The following is a 25,237-nucleotide window of genomic DNA, read 5'->3' as shown; positions in this document are numbered from 1 at the left end:
CTCAACCGAGTGTTGCATCACTGGTGGAACAGCAAGTGGAGGCGGAGGAAGAGAGGTATAATCCTCCTGATCCCATTGTAAAGGTTGCCTTAAGGAAGGCGGAGGCTGAACACCACTGGGAACAGCAAACTCAGCACGTGGCTCAACATCGTACGCCTGGCAGGTGGTACTGCGATCAGGCGGAGCGAGCGTAGGCGGAGGCGGAGGAGCAACACTCTCAGCCCGACACTCACGCATCAAGTCCGAAAGCTGTGCTTGCATGGACTGTAGTAGAGTCCACAACATCGTACGCCTGGCAGGTGGTACTGCGATCAGGCGGAGCGAGTGTAGGCGGAGGGAGTGTAGGCGGAGGCGGAGGAGCAACACTCTCAGCCCGACACTCACGCATCAAGTCCGAAAGCTGTGCTTGCATGGACTGTAGTAGAGTCCACAACATCGTACGCCTGGCAGGTGGTACTGCGATCAGGCGGAGCGAGCATAGGCGGAGGGAGTGTAGGCGGAGGCGGAGGCGCAACACTCTCAGCCCGACACTCACGCATCAAGTCCGAAAGCAGTGCTTGCATGGACTGTAGTAGAGTCCACTTGGGGTCGGCAGAAACTACAGTAGGCTGAGGTAAAGCCTTAACAGTCGAGCTCTGTTGTGGCAGAACCTTACTCCTCTTAGGCGGAGTGCATTCAACTGATGACTGAGGAGAGTCAGAGCTAACCCAATGACTGTGAACTCTAACTTCGTACGTCTGGCATAGGTCTGGACTTTACGTTTAAAAGGTCTTGAGACCTGAGACCAGCGTTTTCTCCCCTAAATTTCTTCTGCAGACGAGCAAAATAAGGGCTCAATCGTCTGCGGGTGGGAGTGACGGTCTCGGTAAGACACGCCCACAACCACCGAGGATACTTCTGTGCGCCGATCAAGGCCTGCTGAACCCTTCTGCCCTTCGACATTGCTTCTCCCCTGGGCTTGGGAGCTTGCAAGAGGTCCCGGACTGGGAGGACGACTGGCGCGCACAAAAGTACCCTCACGCACAACACTGACATACTTTGCGCTAATCACTTATCACTTTGATTTCTGTTTGCACTTATTTCACTGAACTCGAAACTTTAAGTGGTTGTACCTGAAACACGCAATTCTATCCTTTCTCAAAAGTTAGTAATTGCGAAAACAGAATTACAATGTAACAGAAAAATCTAATGAAAGATAATTCAGTGGCTGGAAAGAGACTAAACACTAGATCACTCTAGAAACGTTTAGTTTCTTCCCCTAAAGAGACTAGGGAGAAGAGCAAAAACGATAACGACGTTACTCGTACGCCTGGCAGGCTTGAATGAAACGTTTATCCTCTTTCTCCCTCCGTCTCTATCTCTCTCTCTCTCTCTCTCTCTCTTGACTTAGAACCTGAGAGAAGAGCCCAATCATATATATCGTTAAAACATATTATTGTTAAAGGAAAAACTGAAAAGTTCCTTTATTAGGATCAAAACCATTAAGTTAAGAAAGAATGAACAAAACGCTAGACACGGTTACTCTTACTGCAACGTGAAACCGTGAACATTCTTTCTCTATCGTAACGATAGAGTGCAAGTTGAACGTTCTGAACGTCAACAACTGCAGAGACAAAACAAAACGTTAGTTCAACTTTGAAAACAGTACGAGACTATCAAAGAAATTCTTTCAAACTCTGTGGCGGAAATAGCATAATATGTTAACAGGTAAAACCGAAATGACGGGCTCAATGTTAATTAACTTCGGTACCAAGAAAAGACCGCCTACTATTAGGAAGGTCGAATATAAACAAATATAAAAATTAATTTTAATAAGTTTATAATAAAAGGAAGTTAATCGAAGAGGCCTATAAGAGGCGGAGAGATATAAAATAAATCTATAACTTTTGTTAAGCAAAATTAAGAAAGAGAGTCTATACTCTCTTAGACACCAACACTTCCGTCTAAGGGAAGGGTCGGCCATTTAAAGGTGAACGAGAGTTCATACTCTCTACGTCACCATAATTAATCAAATTAATTCCAAAAGCTAACTAAGCTAATATAGAAGTTTCCAGTAAAGCGACAGCCGAAATCAAAGAGAAATACTTCACCAAAGTCGTGAAAATACTCCAAGAACATAAGCGTATCCCAGAACGTCTTGCCGGAAGCACGACAGAGGAATAATTGAGGAGGTGTCAACAAGAAGTACTTGAGTACCTGGCCACAGGTGGCGCTGGTAAATACACCCCCTTCTAGTATTGTGATAGCTGGCGTATCCCTCCATAGAATTCTGTCGGGCAACGGAGTTGACAGCTACATGATTATCGGGTAAGTTTAATATTGAAAAAATACAATTACAGTATTAAAACCCAACACAATTATACAATCAATCATTTGAAGAACTACCCAACACCATAAGCCCATTACATGCAAAAATGAAATACATACATTCCTTAAATAGTATTCTAATCAAGCTATTTCCAAGTGTTATGCTGAGGATTCTGTTAATTCAATATGGCCATATTTTACAGAATTTTGGCCACATGGGTTTACCATTTTAAATGTGCCCTGGATGGCTTATTGTACATGACATAAAGTTCTTTGACTTTTCATATCTTTCTTAGGGATTTCCCAACTTAGCTATCAAAACTCCCTAACCTTATCTGCTATAATTTTTCTTGTATTACTTGAAAGTCAATCCTCCAGGAGAGCCTCAAAAGATTCTTTAAATATAATTGTCTCAGTTTACTAATTACTATAATATTACTGTACAGTGATAAACTGTAATAGTGTCTAGGGGAATGTGAGCCTTACTGCACTGAATATGTGAATATGAAGTACAGAAATAACAGAAATCTCACTATAACATGTAAAGACATACAAAAAATCCCAGAAAAAGCGCTACTCTGTTATCTTCCTGTCATGACATGTAATATAATCATGAATTTGGACACATACAAAATGCAGGGAAATGAAGAGGATTGCAGAGGAGTATTATTAGAAAGTAACATAATTTACAGTACTGCAGAGTACACATAATCCTTACCTCAATATGTAACGTAATACACTAATCAAATCATACTCTACTATTAATCAAATCCATAAAAAAACATATTACAGAAATTCTTAAGGACCTAAAATGTTTTTGCCACTCAAAAGTGAAATAAATTTGTCCTTTTCATTCAAGTCTGCGGATAAATCAATTGTTAACATTTAAATTCCTAATTGGAGAATAATAATCCCAACTAAAAGTGTCAGACACCATGGAGAAATTATAAAAATAGGAGACACTGGACTACATAGGAACTCGTTAGAAAGCACATTAGGTGACAAAGGAGATTACTGAAGAAATATCTTATCCCATGAAAGAAAAACTTAATATGAATGCATTATTGATGAAGAATTTGATGATCTGCACTGTATCAAAGTAAAAGAGAACTTGAAAATTGCTAATTACATAATGCAACAGAGAAGCCTGGTATACCAGGAATGTAAATAAAGTCAGAGATGATAAAACATCTGTAAAATGTTAATGCATGTAGCAAAAATTTCATTGCATATAAAAGTTCTAAAGGAAATAAACCGTCTAGAATATCACGATTAGAATACATTTGGACTTGTTAACCAGTAATGCTTGATAAAAATTCCTCAAGTACAAAAAAAAATTAAATACATCCTGAAAAGACTTATTCATGGAATATGGCTAAACTTCAATGAGGTCTCACAGCAGATGTGGGACAGAATTCCCAAATATCTCATGGTACAATAACTTTAGATTCTTGATAAATTCCACCCCAAATACCCCCTGGCACGTAGGGGATGGAAACTTTAAAAATTTGAGCACTCCAGTATACATCAAGTGCAGTCTTTAAATTTTAAATATTTAACATCTACCTGTGCACATAGGTAGCTCAAAGAAACAAGAAGTCTTGCTGCTTCACATTCAATCCTCATGGAAAGAGATAATTGGGTGACGCATATCTCAGAATTCTCAGTGAGGAAGTGCAATAGGACTTCTTTTTGTTTCCTTGGGAATCAAATGGGACTTTGAATAATGTACTTTTAAGATTAATAGGTTTGCTTTGAAGAAAAAAAGAAAAGTAAAAATATTGTTCTGATCCAACATAAAACAAGATCAAATGTTTATACCATCATGCAGAACAGCCAACTTTTATCTACTCGAGTAGGCCAACCTTGACTGGGAAATTATTTTGTAGTTGATTGAAGTAATAAAAGAATAAGAAGTTTATCAACAATTTCTACTGTATTTGATATGAGATTAATCCTATATGAAATAACAATAGTTATCTGTATAAACAAACCCACGATACTATCTATAAAGTAAAACTATCCCCATTCTAGGTATAAGTAACATTTACCTATTCCAATCACTGACAAAACCAAGGAGCCCATAACCCTTCATAAACCTTATATTCTCTTTTGTAAGTCAAGTTTTCCTGTCTAATATATGTTTAGAGTCTTTAAACATTGTTGCTTATTAGACATTATTTCTTGAAATAACCCTAATGATCCTATCTGTTAACAAAACAACTACAGATATTACACTATTTCCACTTTTCGCTCACATCTCACACTCATTTTTGGAAACTACAGTTACCATCTAATACCAGTTCAGAGAAGTTTTAGAGGGCATATACAGTCATCATTTCTATTTCTGCATCATACAAGCTACACATTTCCACTTACCTTCCACATAAATTCCCCACTGGTAGAAGAACTGTCCTCATCACTCTCAGAGTCACTTTCCCAGTCTGGGGTGTAGCAAGGATCTCGGCTGTTCATACGGAACTGCACATTGCTTAACTTTCCAGGAGTTAAAGCAACGCCATCATCGTCATCCTCTGAATCATCAAAACCTGGTTCTACTACTATATGCTCTTCTATATCCTCACTTTCATTTATCTGAAAACAGATGTAATCCATCATACTGCATGAGTCCAAGCCATGGATATTGTAAACAATCTTGAATTCCTCCCTCCCCTCAAATATAAATTGCTACAAACTAAGCTTGGAATGAGTAAACATTACCTTCCTGAAACAGAATGATTATGATCCCAGAACAATTGAAAGATTGCACTGGAGAGTAAATCAGGTAAAACAAATTCTTAGACTTTAAAACAGAAGGTATAGATACAAGATGTTCCTACTCCCCAGCCTTCCTTTTCTCAAGTGTTCCCAATAAAATTACATCTACCACATCTCTTAAGACCACAAGGCCGTTGTCGCATGGCACAGAAAATAAAAAAAAAAACTTTTATGGTCAGATAAATCATACTTAGACATGGCATGGCTTAAATCTCTACTCTATCTAGATATGCCCTTTGAACCTTAATATATTGACAAGACTAAACAAAATAGATAATGAAATACAAGTACCTGTATACAATAATGTGGCACCGACTTATTATGAATGAAATCCATATTATAGTAAAGTAGTATAAATGTATAAAGAGGTAAAAAAGACGTGGAGTAGGGAATAATAAGGCTCAAGATTATTCACTTTTCTATGAAATAATATAAGTAAGATACCAGTATAGCATCATTTCCACACTTGAGGTAAAAAAAAAGTAATAAGGACAATGAAAAAAGTTAAAAACTAATAATCTAGTCACCTACTATGAACATATCAGCATAATGCCCGACTAAACAGTGAACAGACTTAATCCACTGAGGTTTATTGGGCTGTAGTAGACCGATAATTTTTGTCTATCACCTACCTCAGCTAAACTTTCATTGTATTTTGAGTAATCAGTGATTTGTACTGTAAAATACTAACTTCTTAATGATTTGAATATTGAATATAACATTAGAAAACAAAGTCTGATATGGTACATAGTAGATCTTGAAAAGGAAATCTGCAGGTATCATGCATGGCTACTTCAAACAGTTCAATCATGATTCTTTCTTACCTGATATTTCTTTGATGCCAAAAATTCCGCAGAGCTCATCTTGTTAAGATCACTCAAATCAGAAGCTTCTGCATCTTCACTTTTGGCAGCAACAGTTCCTTCCTCTGAACTTGATGGTAAAGGTGGCTCTTCTTCAATACTGGATTTAGGTTTCCCATTCACCTCTTCAGAATCATCAGAGTATAATCGGCCTAAAAAATTCAATTTGATAGGACGCTCTGATTCTAGTTCATCTTCATCACCACTGTCCTGTTTAATTTCCTTATCTTCCTCTTTTTCACAAACAGCCTCTAAACTTTGCATGTGCTCTCCTGCGGCTGGATAATTCACGTCATACGGGAGAGAGATGTGTTCTACAGGCTCGAACATGGGTGGTTCTTCTAGACTTGCATTTGGATGGGATATAGTACTCAAAGCTGAGGTGAAGTATGAATGGTAATGTGGGACCTGAATTCCCTGAGGAGATTCAAAAATTGAGCCTACTCCACTGTTTTCTTCTTCTTTATCTATGTTTTCATCAGAAGTAACAAAGCCATTTACTAATCCCTCCCCTGATTTAGATTCATTCGCTTCAGTTATGTGACTTTCCAAGGAAGTTTTGTTGGTAAAAAGCTGCTCCTGGTGCCTCAATTCATCAAACCTTGAGCTACTTACTGAAGGAATTGACTCTGGTGCAACATCATCAGAATCATCATAAGGAAAGGGTTCAACATCTGATGGATCTGGCTGCTGCTTATCAGTTATAAATGCCAAATGGCTCCTGGGTATTCCCCCCTCCACAATTGTGGCCTCATTAGTGACAGTGTCAACAACCAAAACATCATCACCATCAACATTGTCACCTTCATATATTTGTATTGATGAAGGGCCATTGTCACCCTCTAGATCTTCAAGAATTAGACTATTGTGGGTATTCTCTAAGCTTTTAGGTTCTTCTTTCTCACCCACACTAACTTCTGATATAGTTGGTGCATCCTGTTCAATGGCACAGGATAAAGTAAGGTTGGTGCTCACTATACCAGCTTCAGCATCTTCAGTCTCCTCTACATCTTCAGCGAAAGCAAACTCACTTAAACTAACAACTTTACCACCAGAAACACAATTTTCTTCTTTAGAAACAACAAATGTGCCATCACTTTTATCTAAAATATCAGAAAGTGCATTTTTCAATGGGTTCTCTAGCTCCAAGCTTACTGACATGGGAAAATCGGTACTGCTATTACTTATGCTAACTTTCCTGACTGGAGAATCCTCTTCATCTACAAAACTTTCTTCCTTGATTGGGGACAATGTTGTTGTGACAATGCCTCTATAATTAATAACAACATTTTCTCTTTCCCCTGACGAAGGATCATCAGGTTCGTTTGGTTCCAAATGATCTGTCTCATCTTGGAGGCCACCCAACTTCAAGCTAAGCTCAGCACGTAAAGCATTGATATCTTCTGGCTTGTAGCCGAGAACTTCTTCATCATCTGTAGTATTATAAGATACATATGTACCCTCATCATCTAAATTTAGCATGTCTGTAGAGGAGTAATGACTTTTTGAGGATGATGTATCACTTGTGGGACTGGCTTCCAGATCTTCCCTTGAACTCTTTAAACTTGCTAGTGTAGCATCACTTCCGCTACAAGTAGCCTGCTGTAAAAGCTCCCGAGTCTGAAATGCTGCCTGCTGCCATGCCATCATCTGCTGTTGCCAAAATTCACCATTTTCTGCTTCATCAGGTTCCACAGCAGAGTCCTGACTTTCCCTAGATGACCAACAATCTCCAGCCTTGAACTTTCCCTGATAAGCACTAGGAGATAAATCATCATCATCCTTTAGAATTAAGTTTGTTTGGGTACCTGGTCCAAATGATTTTAATACTAGTGGCTCAGATTCTGAGGAAGTAAGAGACTTGATATTTTGAAGATTTAAAACATGTGGATCCTTAGTTTTAGAAGTGTCCAGCTTCTCATTGTACAAATCTTGTGTTTGTGATATTTCGGCATAATTTACAATAGTATCAGAAATCTTCCGGGCAAAAGCTGCATTATCAACAACATCTTTATCTTCAGTTGATTTTCCAAACAAATCACTTGAGACACCCCCTGATTTCCCCAATTCTTCACTTGGACCATGACTACCTCCATCATTAGGTTCAGTACTAACAGCAGACTGTGCCACATTAATCATGCCAACCCCCTCTATGATATCACAGCTGTTGTCAACTGACAATTCTCTCTTATAAGTAAAAGAATCCAAGATGTCAGAAGTGCAAGAACTCTCATGAACTTTAAAGTTACCATCCTTTTCTTTATGCATATCACTACAATCTAAAGAGAAACTATTTTCATCTTTTCCAGACATTTGCGCAACAAAACCCGACGTTGAAGAGGATTCAGCCAGTTTACTTGCTGGAATTTGGAGCAATTCTGAGGTTTTGCCTGATGTCAATTCAGTCGCCACTGAAGGAGATTTCACTGTTAAAGATTCATTTATCTTAGGCTGTAACTGATTAGACTCTTCTAAAAGTTCACTTGGAGAAATTGGCTTAGGTTCATTTACAGCACTTTCTTTACAAATTTCCTCATCACTGATAGTGGTCAAGTCTAAATTATCAAAAAATAAATCTGTATTAACAACAGGCCGACTTGTATCGGCAACTGGTTCTATGCTCTCATCTATTAATATCTTTTCAATTTCACCGCAAGTGCTATGTTCAAACGTGCTACTTAGGTCCAACATTGACTTTTCAGTTTTTTCCAATTGCATTTGGTGATTCATTTCATTTTGTTTTGAACCAGCAGAAGTCACATTAAATGTATCACCCAATAGATCCTTTGAATCATCCATTTTAATATCAAAGTTACTAGTCATACTCTCTTTAAAAATGACATCAGACTCGCACCTTTCTTGATTTAACTTGTCTCCAAGAAATTCATTCCATTTTTCGAGATCATATTCTATCTTATCCACATGCTTAATCCCATCTTTACTAGATTCAGACAATAAATCACTCGCAATTTCCTTTGGCTTACTGGTAGATAAGGGTGGTTCTGTGGATTTCACAGCCTTAAATAAGTCGAGGGAAAAATCCTCTAAGGCTCCAATGACAACTTCCTCACCCTTAATGATTTGCTCTGGCTTATAACTGGGCACTTCTGGCTTTTCAGATTCGATATTATTATTCTCATTCTCGCAATCCTCCTCATCAGAGCTTTCGATGTCACTGCTGCTGTTACTACTGCTACTGCTACTGTCACTGCTACTGCTGCTGCTACTACTACTGTCATGACGGCTTCTCTCACTGTGATTTCTAAACACTAATCTCTGTTTCACTCCTGAATTATCTGGATCAAATGCCATAACCCCACTTGAAAAATCCCCACTCCCTTCACCATCTGTATTTCCCAAGCTAGATTCTTCACTGATACACATCTCCTCTAATGTCTTACGTTCATCACTTGCTAGTACCTGAGGATTTACTTCGAAAGAGGGAGGTTTTAATGGTGTGCTTGACAACTGAAGCCTAGGATTTTCCTGAACGAAATCCAAAAATTTTATTATTTCTTCTTTTTTATTAGTAGGTTCTTCCCTTTTGACACTATTCATGTTATCTCCACTCTGGTTAATTTTCTTTCCCCCATCATCTGCCTTTTGGTTATCATTATCATCATATAATGATGTTTGTAATTTGTTCTCTCTAATGTTGTCACTAAATGTTACAGACTCATTTCTTTTTGCATTATTAATATTACTATCACAGACTGAAATGTTTTCCGCAAACACCACTCTAAATTCTTTTGGTTGACTGGCATTTACAACTTTAACAGGGCTCTCTTCTGGAGGTGGACTAGGAGTACTTAATTTGACGGATGAATCGTGAACGACGATATCTGGTAGAGCAACGGGCTTCTTCTCTCGAGACGAAACTAAAAAATCTGGAGATGCTGATAATACTTTGGACACCACAGAACCGTTGTTAAAAGAACCTTCTGAAGATTCATTTGGCTTACTTGTAATTGGATAGGCATTGGGAATTCTCTCCTCTGTACATGCAGAGGAGATGACTTCACCTAAAAAAGGATCCTGTTCACCATTTTGTTTATCACTGAAATTATTTGAGTTATCAGAATCTACACTAGTCGTAAGTTTGTCTGTTGATCCAACATTTAAAAAGTCTCCAGGAATATCTGAAGAGCTTAAGGGTTTATCAAAATTATATTCTTGAGCTCTGAATTCAATCGATGATGGGTTCTCACGGCTGGCTTCTGTTATTATAGAGTATTTATGTTCGGCTTGTAGTCTTTCCAACTCTCCCATAAATCTGATATCTCTCAGAGCTTCTTTAATGTTTCCCTCACTGGAGTATGACTTCTCTGAAGCTAATGGTTTGTTTACTTGTTCAAAAGCTAAGGAATTCCTCTGACTAGCATTATCAGAATCACTTCCATCATCTACCACAGTCAACTTCATAAAATCCTGGACGCTTTGACTTTTCAAACGCACCATTTCAGAAAATTCACCCTGCTCGAGTCTCATAGTGAAACCTTCTTCATCTCCCTCAGACAAAGTTCGAGTTAAACTTGGATGGCCACTTCCACTTAATGAGAGACCACTAGCATGCACCAATTTTGACTCTGGTGGATGAGAAACAAAAGAATCTTTTCCTAATTTGAAATTAACGCCATCCTTTTCGGGCGAAGTCACTGTAGTACTAGGTTCGCTTTTCTCTCCTGCAAGGTAGTCATCTAGCTTCAAGATGGCGTCGGTTATTTCCCTAGTAAGACTATCCATAGGCTGACCAGGTTCCATTCCAAGCCATGAAGGCATGGCAGACCCAAATTTGGCAGCCATTTTCGCGTCCAAGTCTTCGACGGAGCCATGTAGATTCTGAAGGCTTGGAGATAATGCCCCACCCATGTGACCACCACAGGGCGCTGATAAACTGAAGTCACTCTCAAACCTGCAAAATCCCAAAATTTAAATTAACTTTCTGTATAGTTTCTATTACTTTCTTTGGGTTTCTTTAAAACATTAAAAAAAAGTTTGAAGTTTCAAAAAATAATTATGATTTTCTTGTATTGTACACTTACAAATATTTATCGAATCCTGATGCTCTGTATGTCTTATGAATTCTTAAGGCTGACTCAAACATCTCTAATACAGTTAATATTAGGGCATCAACAATAAATGAAAACTATTACTTCTAAACTAAATTGCCTACAAATACAATATGAAAAAATATGCATTTAGAGTAGAAGCTAAAAGATTTTTCACTGCAATTATAGAACTTGGACTAAGAAAAAAAAATTGAACCACAGTGCAGTACTGCTATTTCCTATGACAATGACCTTTCATTTCCTTTAAATCCACCAACTCAAAGTGAGCCATGATCTCAAAAAATATTTCAGCCAACAATTTATATACAGTGCCTTAGTTCTTGACCAAACTCTTGCAGCAGGATGAGTAAATCAGTATTATAACAACAACAAAAAATAATGTAGTAGTTTAACCAGACCACAGGGTTGCATTTTCCCTAAACTATCCTATGGTTGGCCAGAGATTTACCCTTAAATGATGAACAAAGGAAAGTTGAGGGGGATCAAACAGGGCAAACGTAATGAAGTTGGACACTTAGATGGAAAGAGACCAATAGCAATAGATAAAATTTTAAGAAAGAAAGCAATCCCAGTTGTCAACAACAATCCCTAAAGGTTATGAACTTGAAAATCCTAGTTCAAACAACTCAAATAAGAAACAATGAAAGACAAAAGGAAGAATAAAGTTCAAACATCATGGTGAAGACTTAATTTTTTCGTATAGTTTTCAGCAATGAAGTTGTTTAAAATTTAAAATGCTGGTCTTTTTGCAAGATACAATTCTCAAGGACAAGTTTTCTTTAATTTTCTACCAATTTTCATGTATAACCTAATGTTAGAGAGAAGTTATGCGCATATTTCATAATGATGTTATACAGTATGTGGATACTTTTTTTTCTTTCATACAATTATTTCTAGTAAATATCAAAATTTTATTTAGATATTCATAATAATTGTCACGATATTTGATCTTTTTAAAATGTTTATTTTATTTCAGAATATATGTACTGAATACTGTATATAAAAAACTTTAAACAGGCTGAACGTGTTATTTCCCATTTCAGATTGAAAAGCCTTGTAGTAAGCATATACAAAAATATGTGATAAAATCAAGAAGATAAAGAAGCGTATTTTATTATTTTAATAGACTAATATCTACACATAATTACTGATCAAAAGAAACAAGTGCAGGGGACCGAACAGACAACTGGAGAAGACTTATCCACAGGTGTTCCGTAATCAACATGCATGAAACGGTCACATATCAAGCTAATTATGAGTTTTTCCCAGATGATGAACCAGTCCATGTAGGAAGTTTTGTGAAAAGGGCCTGATAATAACATAATACACCAAGAACAAGTATAATATCAAGAGCTACATCAACAGAGAGAATAATAAAATATCAGTAAGATATGAAGACCAGGTTCCAATTCTCTTACAATGTGAAAACCAAACTGGTACTTTGCAAGAAAACAGTTTGTAGCCCTGTTCGCATATATATCCTAGCAAAAAGTTAATCAAACCTTATACACAGTAAATATGCAATGTAGCCATTAAAACTGAAATGCCCCTCTAAATAAAATTATTTAGGGGGTAAGAGCATTTGACAGTATAACTGGAGACTTCTCATATCAGTTGGGGAAGATTTAATAATCATTTACTGCAGCAATTCCAAAATCTTTCTATCTTTACCCAAGAAAGTATGTTTTAGTAAAATCAATAAGTTTGTAATTTAATTTGCAACACCCATATGCCTGAAATTCCATTTGTTTCTACTATACTCAAGACCAGTAAGCAATTCACCTTAAATCCAACGTATTTACACCATGAATGATGCTGTGATTTTGAGACTGGCGCTGTTGTAACTGACTCCATCGAAATTCAAAGTCATTTGTTGAGGTAGCATCATGGGAAGCTACAGATTGGTTTTCCCAAAGGTGAGATAATAATGAGGTAATATGATCTATGGGTGGACGTGACGGCTCAGGAGACCAGCTCAGTTTCATAATGTTGTATCTGAAACCAATTAAATTAACAATGATAAACACAACCCATAAAAATTGGTGAAGCAAAAATAATAATGACATTATACTCATTTTCACAAATAATTGTATTCTATAAATACAGTAAAAAAAAATTATGACTTACATTTTCTGAGCATGTAACTCCAAGCCTTTTGGGGGTTCAAGAATGGTTGACTGATCTATAATTACATCTTGTATGACACGATCATCATCGAGATTTGTGTAAGGCATCAGTCCTCGACTAGCAATTTCCCACATTATTACACCAAAACTCCACACATTAGCAGGCTTGGTCACCTAGATGAAAAATAGTGCAGGGAATGATATAACTAACCAAAGATATTCTGAGTGGAAACAACAGGTCACACACATTATTGCATGAAATATTAATGATTTAAATAGTAAAGCTTTATTTACTTGAAAAAAATTGAAGCTAATGGAAAAATGTTGATTAAAAAACTATACTAAACAATATTATAACAAATAAAACTGAAAACTTGACATCAAAGAATTACATATATTCCAAATTTCTCTAAAAATAAATTAAAAACTAACCTCTTTAGTTTCTATCGTAGTATCTGTGCATTTAAGTGTTTCAGGAGAGCACCATCTCAAAGGCAATGCAACATCTCCAGCACAATAATATTCCGCCTGAATAAAGAAAACAAAAATGGTATATAAATTAATATTAAATAGTGTACTGTATTTTTATAAACGTAAGAGTATTTTGGACCTTGTAATCATAAAATTTTCAAGCTCCTGACTAGAACTCAAAAGACAGAGCATTCTATTTTTTTTTAATCAAGTATAATTAGTAAATCACATTACCTTGTAAAATTCAATGTTGTATCCATAATCACCAATTTTTACAGTATAATCCTCATCAACTACGCAATTTCTTGCAGCAAGATCCCTGCAGAGAAGAAAGCTGATGATTTTCAAAGCACAATGTACTTAACTTAGTTTTATTACTCGATCAATTTGCAGACAAAAAAGCACTCAAGAGTTACATCTATATAAATAAATATATAAGGGATTTTCTTGACAGATAGTTAACCCTTTTACCCCCAGGCTATTTTTTTCCCAGCACATTTTGCAGTAAATTTTTTTTAAATGGATCTAACAGCCTCAATTTTTGTCATAGAGAGGTCAGGTTGGTCTCATTCTCTTGGAAAATGCCTGAATTTTCTCAAAAAATTATCAACAATATGAAAAAAAAAAAAATTTATAGCATTTTTTTGCAAGGACGTACCAGTACGTCCATGGGGGTAAAGGGATGGCTTGTGAAACGTACCAGTACGTCCTCTGGGGGTAAAAGGGTTAAGTAACTTGTTTTGATATAATAACTATCTGTAAAACCATCATGTCTACATTCTCATCTAACTAAAGTGTACACCCAAGAGCAATTCTAGTACTGTCTGGGGCAAATCAATGCCCTGAAAACCTAACCACCACCCTTACATTCAAGTTGCTCACTGAAACATTTTCTTTCTGTTCCAAAGGTATCTATTCTGTAAGCTCTGAAAGAGACCATGCATTTAAAACACTTGTCCCAAGAGCACTCAGTAGCATACCCATTCCCTATGGAAAAATACCTACCACATCCAAGATTCCATGATCCCTTTTTCCTACAGATAACTTAAGATCTGAAATCCAATTCCTAATCTTTCTTTTGTGGTAATAATTTCTCTACCAAAAAACCTTATACCAGGATGAGACACAAATGAGAAGTATAATAAAAAGTTGGGTATGTTATCGATAAGGATTTGTCTCCTTAACTATTTCTTTTCTTACCTATACCAACATGAACATCATAATTTTTTAGATAATGTACTGTATTGTATTCCTTACATGAGGGCAGTGAGGTACAGTATACTGCAATAAAGAATATAATTATGATCAATATTGATTAATGATTTTTACATTTACCATTCATACTTGCAAAAGTACTTCATTCCTATGTGTGTTAAACACAGATCTGTGGACCTTACGGTAAAAGAAAAAAAGATGGAGCTCTTCTTTTACCATGTTAACACACTAACACTAACTTAGAAACAACTATTACCAAAAAAATTTATAAAAAGTAAGAAGTATTTCATAAATGATATATATTGACTACAAGCTGATTCACTATTATGTATCAAAAGTTAGGAAGGGAGATTTTAAAACATACGTGTGAATGAAGTTATTGGAGTGCATGTGCTGGAGTCCGGAAGCCACATCTAACGACATACGTAACAAAGAAGCATCCGTAAGCTTTTTGTCATTTCGTACCACTGCCTTCAGGTCTCCCTAAAAAAAACATTAAATAATTTTATTAAAAACCAGCTATAAAGTACATTCCAAAATAGTAATAATAATGTTTTGTCTATATGAAGTACATCAAACCAATACAATACCTTAACACATGAAACAATATATTGTAGACAGACTAGAAACTGGTCACTTAAAATACTTGACAACCATTCATGTTATATGTTTACAGTATGTCATAAAAACTAATATTTTGCATAAACAAAACCATAAATGCTCAAGTTAAATTGCATTACCTTGGGACACAATTGCAATAATATCAAGAAGGGTTCTGTTTCTAGACACTGAGCAAGAACTTTCAACACATTCGGATGAGAGAGGTCCCGGTAGGGGCGAAGTTCGTGTAGAAAATACATTTGCTCCGTAGGAGTTGCGTCTTCTCTGAGAACCTTCACAGCAACGGGGGTTTGACCTCGTGAAAGAGCGCTAGGGTTCAGGGACGACGAAACAGGCGAGTCCCCTTTTGTATGATCGCTATATATCCCAGTGGCCCTTCCTTCCAATACCTAGAATTTAAGTTTATAAATCAGTGATAAGAAATAGACATCAAATTAACATCACAAAATCAAATGAAGTTATATAAGCACTCACTTCACTATTGAAAGTCATTATAAATACATATTCAAGCATATGCCATATTACTAGAAAAAACAAAAAGCATGTTAAAGCTATGAACAGTCAAGCATTGACAATTTAATCTGTCATGGACAACAGATCACACAATGTGTAGAAATGATATTTATCTTTAAATTTGTTAATACAGTATTCAAAGGACTCAAAAGCTACTCACATGACCAAACCATCCTTTCCCAATCTCCTTAACATACTGGAGTTGATTACGGGGGAAATTTTGATGCGGTTCAGCTGGAAAAAATAATCATTTATTAAAAATTATCAGTTTGGAAAACATAGTACTAAAAAATAATAATTAACCACAATTTGTCATTATTTAAATCCATGAAGTTCAATAAGGATTCTATGACCTCCACAAATGTTTCAATTGTAACTAGAGAAATACTTTAAAGGCATCCTTAAGACACTATATTTGTCTTAATGATTCCTTACTATAGTCCATTTCTTTTATCGAGGCAGATTTGCACCGACTCGCAGTGGTGCCCTTTTAGCTCGGAAAAGTTTCCTGATCGCTGATTGGTTAGAATTATCTTGTCCAACCAATCAGCGATCAGGGAACTTTTCCGAGCTAAAAGGGCACCTCTGCGAGTCGGTGCAAAAATGCATCGCTAAAAGAAATTGACTATAGGTAACTAGCAGCTTTCAGATTACACGACAGATAATAAACATCAGCATTAACCTACAACATCAAAAAGACTTCCAAATGACACATATTGAGTTTTAACGTTCCTTGTTGTCAGTAATTCAATTCTTAATTAACACAATAAAAGATTTAAAAGCATATTCACCAGTCAATATGCAAATGTCAAAGTGTTTAAGAACAAAACTATATGGAACAATAGTGAATCATAGTTCAGAAAATATCCCAATTTAAATGAAGCAAAGAGTGCACATCGTATATCATTTAATATCTGCTTATTTCCACATTCTTGAGACCTAACACAAGCATCCTTCCCTACTTTAGAACATTCCCATTAATACCCCCCCCCCTCTCTCTCTCTCTCTCTCTCTCTCTCTCTCTCTCTCTCTCTCTCTCTCTCTCTCTCTCTCTCTCTCAGTTACTGTATGGCTGCATCCACCTAATTTGCACTTAAATCCAAACAAATTCACAGTACTAATAACTGCAAACTGTATTCAAAGCCACCAAATATATCATGAATGCAATACTGTATTAACGATGGATTTTCATGAGATGAAAACATCACAAAACTCTAAACGTCACTTACCAAACCATTCATCAGTAGGCAGTCCAGCCAACACCTGGTTGGGGAAAGACGCAGGTAACGTTTTTTCAGTGATTCTTTGATTTCGCCTGGAGCCAGAGCGAGGCCGGATATCTGGTAATGGCTCAAAATTAATCTGAAACAGAAAGAAGATGCAGGTTACTTTTGAGTATCTCCGGATACCGAGTTAATGCTGTCATCTATCGTCAGCACACTTTCCTTATTTCCATCCTAGACATTAAATTATCTAACCTTCATCTGTACTAGGTTATCCTCACTTAACTTTCAACTGATCTATTCATAAATCATTATTTGTATTCCTGTGACATGAGTCTTTTTATAGTTTATATATGACCTATCTGTTTTTGACGTTGTTAATACTGTAGTTTACATAGGACATATCTGTTTTGACGCTGTTACTGTTTTTAGAATGATATATTGTTAATTTATTCTCATCATTTATTTATTTCCTTATTTCCTTTCCTCACTGGGCTATTTTTCCCTGTTGGAGCCCTTGGGCTTATAGCATCTTGCTTTTCCAACTAGGGTTGTAGCTTGGCTAGTAATAGTAATAATAATAATAATAATAATAATAATAATAATAATAATAATAATAATAATAATAATAATAATAAGTGACAAGAACATTAAAGATATACAAAATGGTTCAAGTCATTCAAGTTACTGTCTTCCTGACTTTCTTATGAACGTGGAGTTAAAAAAGGCAGTAGGTAGGCACTTAATAAATATACTCAATGCAACCATGCTGTCTTGACCTATTCCATATATATTGTGGTCATGAGGATCTTGACCCGCTTAATCAAGTGGTCAAGTACTCTTCTATACCCTGAGTCTCATATAACCAAGGTCATCGATAAATAATCACAAACAACAAATATTGTTCCCATTCCAGGAGATATTTTTCATTAATCATACTTTCAAATAAATGTCTTTCGTTTTAAGAACATCTTAAGTTAGTATTTCATAGAAATTGCTTTCTTTAATTCTTTCATCAGCAATACGCTATTCAATCAATTTACCATTCAAGTCTGTCATTTTATTTGGATAAATTTATCTATAATCATCCTTTGCTCATTCATATCTGTTAAATAAATATTATCTACCTTTAGTTCTTAAGTTAAAAATTAACTTCTTATACGTGAATTTCTATCTGGCATCATCCTAGTTTGTTGGATAGCATTAAATAAATTACCTTTAGCTTCGTTGGCCAATTGTCACCTTCATGGTTAAAATCTATTTGCACCATATTGCAAATTCACTTTAAATGTCACCTTTATGTTAAAATGAGCTTATTATATGGTAGATATAAGCTACAATGAAAAGGAGTATTAAAAAGGTCAGTAAATGTCTTTATATAAAATATCTTGAGCAATATAAAATGGGAACAAGGATTGTTCGAGTGCCACTGAATAAAATTTCCAAAGTGTCAAAAGTGCAGTTCTAAAATAGAGGGCCTAAGAGAGCAATGCGTTTCCAACATGAAACCTGAGAAATTTCCTTTCCAATTCAAAATATTTGAAATTAATTAAAAAATAAAAAATAAAAATCTTATCTACCATCATTTTCCCTTGTATGTTGACCATAATATGGCTGCAGTGACATCACCCATGTACAGTAAATAAAAGTATCGATTGTGAATTCACTTGGCAGTGAAAAATGAAAATGAATAAACGGTACATGAAAGGCATCCAGAATACCAGAAATCCATTTTTTTAATCTAGCTTTGCATTACAAGTTTAAAAGTAGAATAACAGTTATTTTAATTGTTTTTAAAATTAAAAGAAAACATCAATCACATGAAGTGAATAATGCTTAAACAAAAGGGGAAATTGTTTTTTTTTTTTTACGAAAAAAACATAAATCAGAATGGGTAAATTTCAACATTTTTAAGCCTAACTACATTATACATTGAGCAGAATATCTACAAGAGAAAAAAATCCCAAGATAATAATCATTATATAGAGAAGACATAAACTGTAGAAAGGAAATATCTATTGTAAATATAACTCCCAAAAAATGTCAACAGCATTACCAACCAAACACCTTATCTTACTACACTAATCAATTCCATAAGTAAATTTGGCGACATTTGTAGTAGCACATGTATGGATACGTGCGTATTCATTGCATAAATAGACTCTGCCATTCCTTTAAGATTCTATTGGTGTAAGTACTTTGCCCTTTTTTTAAAATGATACTTTAGTATGTCAAAAAATATATCTAGTTTTTTTTTTTTTTTGGGGGGGGGGAACTTGATGAATCGTCTGGTTGTCAAAAAAAAAAAAAAAAAAAAAAAAAAAAAAAAAAAAAAAAAAAAAAAAAAAAAAAAAAAAACTTCTGCCACCCTTCTTCCATCATGTAAAACCCTCTCTTTAAAGGGAGTCTCACCAACAACAGAGCAACAACAATTCAAGACCATCAACAAAAAATCACGAAGACCACCCACGAACGAGTACAAAAGTCCCATCGGTCACCTGAGGACAGTTCCATTTAATACAAAGACCTCCAATGATTGTCCCACAGCACCCAATATAAAAGGAATATGACTCAGCTGAAACTCTATAGCAAACACTATATTTTATAAAGGCCAAGGAAACATTAAAGATGAATACTGAAATTCTGATGTTAATAAAACTTGCGTTGGCTGGTTAATATGTTACGGCTGGTTGCTGGTACCAAGACGCAGCAGTAATTTCGAAAGCGGGATTCAGAGTGGATTCACAGAGTGCATTCACGCATAGCGTTCACGTACACAAACAGACGGCACCTGCCCGCTAAGCCCAAAGTGCCCTCGGTGTGTGAATTCTCAGAATTATTTTTTATTTTCCTTTTTTCAGTACAAAAGGTCGACAAGGTGGGGGATCTTATGTATCTTTTCAGTCGAGGCACGGACAAAAAATATAGAAATTACAATGGAGCCGAGAAGGTCTTACTAAGAAAGAAAACAATAGACTCGTCTGAATCTTTTAGGATAAGATTGTAAGATGCGGAAAACAGGAAAGAGAAAAATTTACAAATATTAGAAGTATAAATAAAGAAAGGTAACTGATCAGTGCAGTACACGGGAAGAAAATATTGTCTATTAAAACTGTGCGTCTAACCAGGTCTAACGCAAGTCCTACTCTTGGTCTTGGTCTAACTCTAACCAGTCAAATCCTCTCCCGAAAAAGGCCCGCTACATAGGTCATGAGAGAGGATTGCTTTGCATATAGGGTATAAGGGAGTCCTTCCATTGGAGATAAGGAGACCTATGAGGGGTTGATAGCTTGAACACTTTCAAAATACAAAGACACCTAATATATACAGTAGGTAGTCCAAAAAGTGTTTAAGGTAAACCATGTACAAAGAAGGCCGACAAGTTACTGATAAGGTTTTGTATAATTATGTAAAATGCAGTGAGAATTGATAAAACAATGTATATTGTATGCTTTCGTCTTTTTTATTCTGAAAATAATGTATGTATGTATATATATATATATATATATATATATATATATATATATATATATATATGTGTGTGTGTGTGTGTGTGTGTGTGTGTGTGTGTGTGTGTGTATTCCTTGGTTCAGCTTAACTTGATTTGGGAATGATTTACAACTTCAAGCCTACTAAAGCATGACAAATTCTGTGAAGAATAAATTTAGAAGCTTACGAGCATTAAGGTGCAGTTGGTAATAATGTCATTCAAAAATCAACATTAAATAAACATGAAAACACGGCAGAACATGTTATAAAACACGTCAGAGAAACGAGACCAATCAAAATTAAGTAAATAAATTGGAGAACGAATAAAAACACGTATATAAAAACTACGCTAAAGGAAAGAAAAGGGCAAAGGTAAAAACTTGATTGTCGAAGAAAACTAACGGAGAAGAACAAACAATAGTTCCGGCCAATGAGAGATGAAAGACTGTTCTACGTCACTCAACCGAATCCACAGCAAGAGTTCATTCCCATTTCTTGGATTGGGACGAGAGAATTGGACTGCTTCCTGTGTTTCTGCCTTACATCAGAATAGTTATTTACATCCAAATTCAGTAATTCCTTTTCCTTTATTTACCGTTTATGTTTAGTCTATGCTATACTTGTCATTTATTTCGGTAAATGATAACTGAAAGAGTTATATAAAAATTCAAAAATCTTCTTTTTTATTATTATAAGTATTCTGCCACACTTATAATAATGAAAATAATCACAATTTTGTCCCAATTACTCATTATAGTAAGTACTAATCAAACAGATAAGATATAAATAATTTCCTTTTACCCATTCACCAATAAATGTTCCACAGACAAAATCTAACTTCCGCGTTCTTCACTGTATTAACTGTTAAAGATCTGACATTTTATTGCCAGGCATTCACATCCCAGTTATCTATCAGCAGTAAGTCACCACAACAGCTTAAGCTTTTCTTTTATATGGCTTCAGACATTTACTGTGTCCCTGGCTATTTCCATTCACTTATTCCCATATGCTGTGTTTCTTCAAGATCACCTTCAAACATGAGCATATTTCCGCAAATTTTCATTATACTGATAAACTTTTTCCCCTGGAGAGAGAGAGAGAGAGAGAGAGAGAGAGAGGAGAGAGAGAGAGAGAGAGAGAGAGAGAGAGAGAGAGAGAGAGAGAGAGAGCGCCTTACCCTTACCTTACCTTATTTTTTGTTTGGGTTCCCCCCAGGTCCCTCAGTGTGAGAGAGAGAGAGAGAGAGAGAGAGAGAGAGAGAGAGAGAGAGGGAGAGAGAGAGAGAGAGAGAGAGAGAGAGAGAGAGCCTTACCCTTACCTTATTTTTTGTTTGGGTTCCCCCAGGTCCCTCAGTGTGTGTGAGAGAGAGAGAGAGAGAGGAGAGAGAGAGATGAGAGGAGAGGAGAGAGAGAGAGAGAGAGAGAGAGAGAGAGAGAGAGAGAGAGAATACACGTTGAAACCATTCCTAAATATATACAAATGTCTATTAAAATTACAAAACTCAACACCAATCCGGTCAGTATAAGTACTTGAATACTTTGGAGATATTTACGTTTTTTTTTGTTAAGAATACCACTGGAGGTAACTTTTTCATACTTGCCAAAACTGCGCACATCATCTCATTGAAAACGAACAAGTAGTCATCTTATGTAAACACATTAGCAACACCAGGAATAACAGAAGCTAAAATACATACATATACCAAGGCACTTCCCCCGATTTTGGGGGGGTAGCAGACATCAACAAATGAAACAAAAACAAAAAAGGGGACCTCTACTCGCTACGTTCCTCCCAGCCTAACAAGGGACTCAACCGAGTTCAGCTGGTACTGTTAAAATAATCCTGGATATTGAGATTTTGAATAGTGATCATGTGCGACACCGAACAAACAGATTCTAAAACAAAACACTTCAGCTTGCACCAATTTCTCATTTTCATACCAAGTGATTCAATAAACCAATGATATTACTTCTGACACAAGACTCTTATCTATGCTCGCCAATGTCTGTCTCTACTATGCATTTGATACAAAAGCCTTAATATCTTTTCAGCATTATTCACGTAGCCCAGTATTTTATCGCACTCAACCAAACATATACGGGAACTTTTAAATAAAAAATGATAAAATTATTTATTATTATTATTATTATTATTATTATTATTACTTGCTAAGCTACTACCCTAGTTGGAAAAGCAGGATGCTATAAACCCCAGGAGTCCCAATAGGGAAAATAGCCCAGTGAGGAAAGAAAACAAGGAAAAATAAAATATTTTCTATAAGAGTTACATTAAAATAAATATTTCATATAAACTATAAAAAAAAAAACTTTAAACAAAACAAGAGGAAGAGAAATTACATAGAATAGTGTGCCCGAGTGTACCCTCAAGCAAGAGAACTCTAACCAAGAACAGTGGAAGACCATGGTACAAAGGCTATGGCACTACCCAAGACTAGAGAACAATGGTTTGATTTTGGAGTGTCCTTCTCCTAGAAGAGCTGCTTTTACCATAGCTAAAGTCTCTCTTCTACCCTTACCATGAGGAAAGTAGCCACTGAACAATTATAGTGCAGTAGTTAGCTTTAAAAATAATAACAAATAAGCCCAAATATTCAGTAAAAGCAAATCACATATGACTAATTGTGACCATTATAGTTATTTATCTGATGTCATGGAAATGTTGTTTTCAAAGCATTCAAGGATATAATCATATATGCGGCCTTGTTTTCAACCGGAGGTGAATAAGGAATAGGAGCATATTGTTATATAACAATACCAGTACTTTCAACAATAGAACATCCGTTCATCTCTTCCTCTTACATACGCGCGCGCCGCACACACACACAGAAACAGGGAATAAGATTTTAGATTGATGGGATATTAAATAAATGCAGATACAAATGGGGGTTTGTTTGTGGGCGCAAGGGTCGTGTGTTTTTATATATATATATATATATATAATATATATTATATATATATATATATATATATATATATATATATATATATATATATATACACACACACAACTCTTGGTAAATCTTTATGCAAAAACAAGTCTCTTTTACTACCGTATTTCCTTCTCAGGATAACTCAAGTTCATCCTAATATGGAAGGTTCTCAAATTTTGTTCATCCTAATATGGAAGGTTCTCAAATTATGTTGATCTTAATATGGAAGGTTCTCAAATTTTGTTAAACTGCATCTACGGTTCTCAGTACATCTGGTGATTATTGTCTTAGCGAACTTTTGATTTTTAAAGGATGAAGACAAAATGATATGCAACCCTTTCTAGCCAGCTCTGAAGAAAAACGTAAAATGAAAAAAAAAAAAATATGAAAAGAGAAGAAAGAAAGAAGCTATGGACCTTTAATCACCTTACATGAAGAAAAAATGTCTATAGACATTAGAAGAGATGTTAAAAAGAAAAAAGTAAAATTAATTGTAAAGTTTAAGTTAATTACTATTGATAAATGTTGATGAAATTGCAAAATATAAAATAGGACATTTGAAAGTCTAATTCATCCTCAGAATTAAAAAAAAAAATTATACGGATAAAACAGACAAAAATGCAAATTAATCTGATAGAGAAGAGAGATTATTTCGTCAAGGTGAATAAATGTTCGGTTAATATAAAAGACAAATAAGACAAGAATTCTTCTCTCTCTCTCTCTCTCTCTCTCTCTCTCTCTCTCTCTCTCTCTCCTCTCTCTCTCTCTCCTCTCTCTCTCTCTCTCTCTCTCTCTCTCTGAGATCCAAACAAATTTTAATCTATCTAGCCTCTCTCTGAAAAAACCTAATAAAAATTAACAAACGCAATACAAGAGAAAATCCAAATTCACAGCCAGTCCCAGAAAGACTTTTAAAAACCTCACTTTGGATTGAATTGTTAGATTTACTAACTTGAGACATAAGACAAGGCACTGGAGCCTAGGAGGCCATTCATTACCCATCATGCATCTAGAAGAAATCTTCTCAGTTGCACAATGAAGTAAAAGTTATTAATTAGACAGCAAGAAGTAAGAAAAGAAAGCCGAGTGCAGCAAAGGACCAAAAGGTCGTTGCAAAGACCTTTAAGCAATACCTACAGTACCTCGCTGGAGGTGCACTGACGGCACACCCTTGCTTTTTATAGCAAGTCCCTTGATAGTTTATAGTACGACCCGACCCCTACTTTCGACGTCCGTAAAAATCGAACACAGAAGGATCAGATGTGAGACTTCAGACTTTTACACGAATGAGAAAAAGGGGTCTACGTCGTTGGGGGACTCCTAGTAGAGGCGACTTTCTGGGTAGCAACTTACCCTTTTGAGAGTATTGTCCACAGTACAGCTGACATTTTCTTTTATTCAGATAGAATTTTATTTCCTTTCTTGTTACAGCAATTTCCATTGCAATTAAAGGGATAGTAGAATAACGTATTAAGCTTAATACATGTGTCTCTCTCTCTCTCTCTCTCTCTCCTCTCTCTCTCTCTCTCTCTCTCTCTCTCTCTCTCTCTCTCTCTCTCTCTCTCTCCACACACAGATATAATATATTATATATATATATATATATATATAT

At 35.7% G+C, this 25,237-nt stretch overlaps 1 protein-coding gene across 1 annotated transcript in view; it reads right to left on the bottom strand.

Moving 5' to 3' along the window:
• Positions 1-25,237, bottom strand: part of LOC137630041 (uncharacterized) — an 86,364-nt gene that overhangs the window by 30,055 nt on the left and 31,072 nt on the right. The window contains exons 4-13 of the mRNA XM_068361533.1: positions 17,193-17,325; positions 16,124-16,197; positions 15,570-15,839; positions 15,194-15,312; positions 13,849-13,933; positions 13,576-13,671; positions 13,145-13,317; positions 12,800-13,012; positions 5,910-10,860; positions 4,687-4,902 (exon numbers count right to left, since the gene is read on the bottom strand). Of these exons, the coding sequence (XP_068217634.1) occupies positions 4,687-4,902; positions 5,910-10,860; positions 12,800-13,012; positions 13,145-13,317; positions 13,576-13,671; positions 13,849-13,933; positions 15,194-15,312; positions 15,570-15,839; positions 16,124-16,197; positions 17,193-17,325 (6,330 nt within the window). The remainder of the gene's footprint in view (positions 1-4,686; positions 4,903-5,909; positions 10,861-12,799; positions 13,013-13,144; positions 13,318-13,575; positions 13,672-13,848; positions 13,934-15,193; positions 15,313-15,569; positions 15,840-16,123; positions 16,198-17,192; positions 17,326-25,237) is intronic.

The sequence above is a fragment of the Palaemon carinicauda genome, chromosome 38, assembly GCF_036898095.1.
Source record: "Palaemon carinicauda isolate YSFRI2023 chromosome 38, ASM3689809v2, whole genome shotgun sequence".
NCBI lineage: Eukaryota > Metazoa > Arthropoda > Malacostraca > Decapoda > Palaemonidae > Palaemon > Palaemon carinicauda.
The sequence above is the reverse complement of the archived record's forward strand: the minus strand, read 5'-3'. Positions and strand labels throughout refer to the sequence as shown.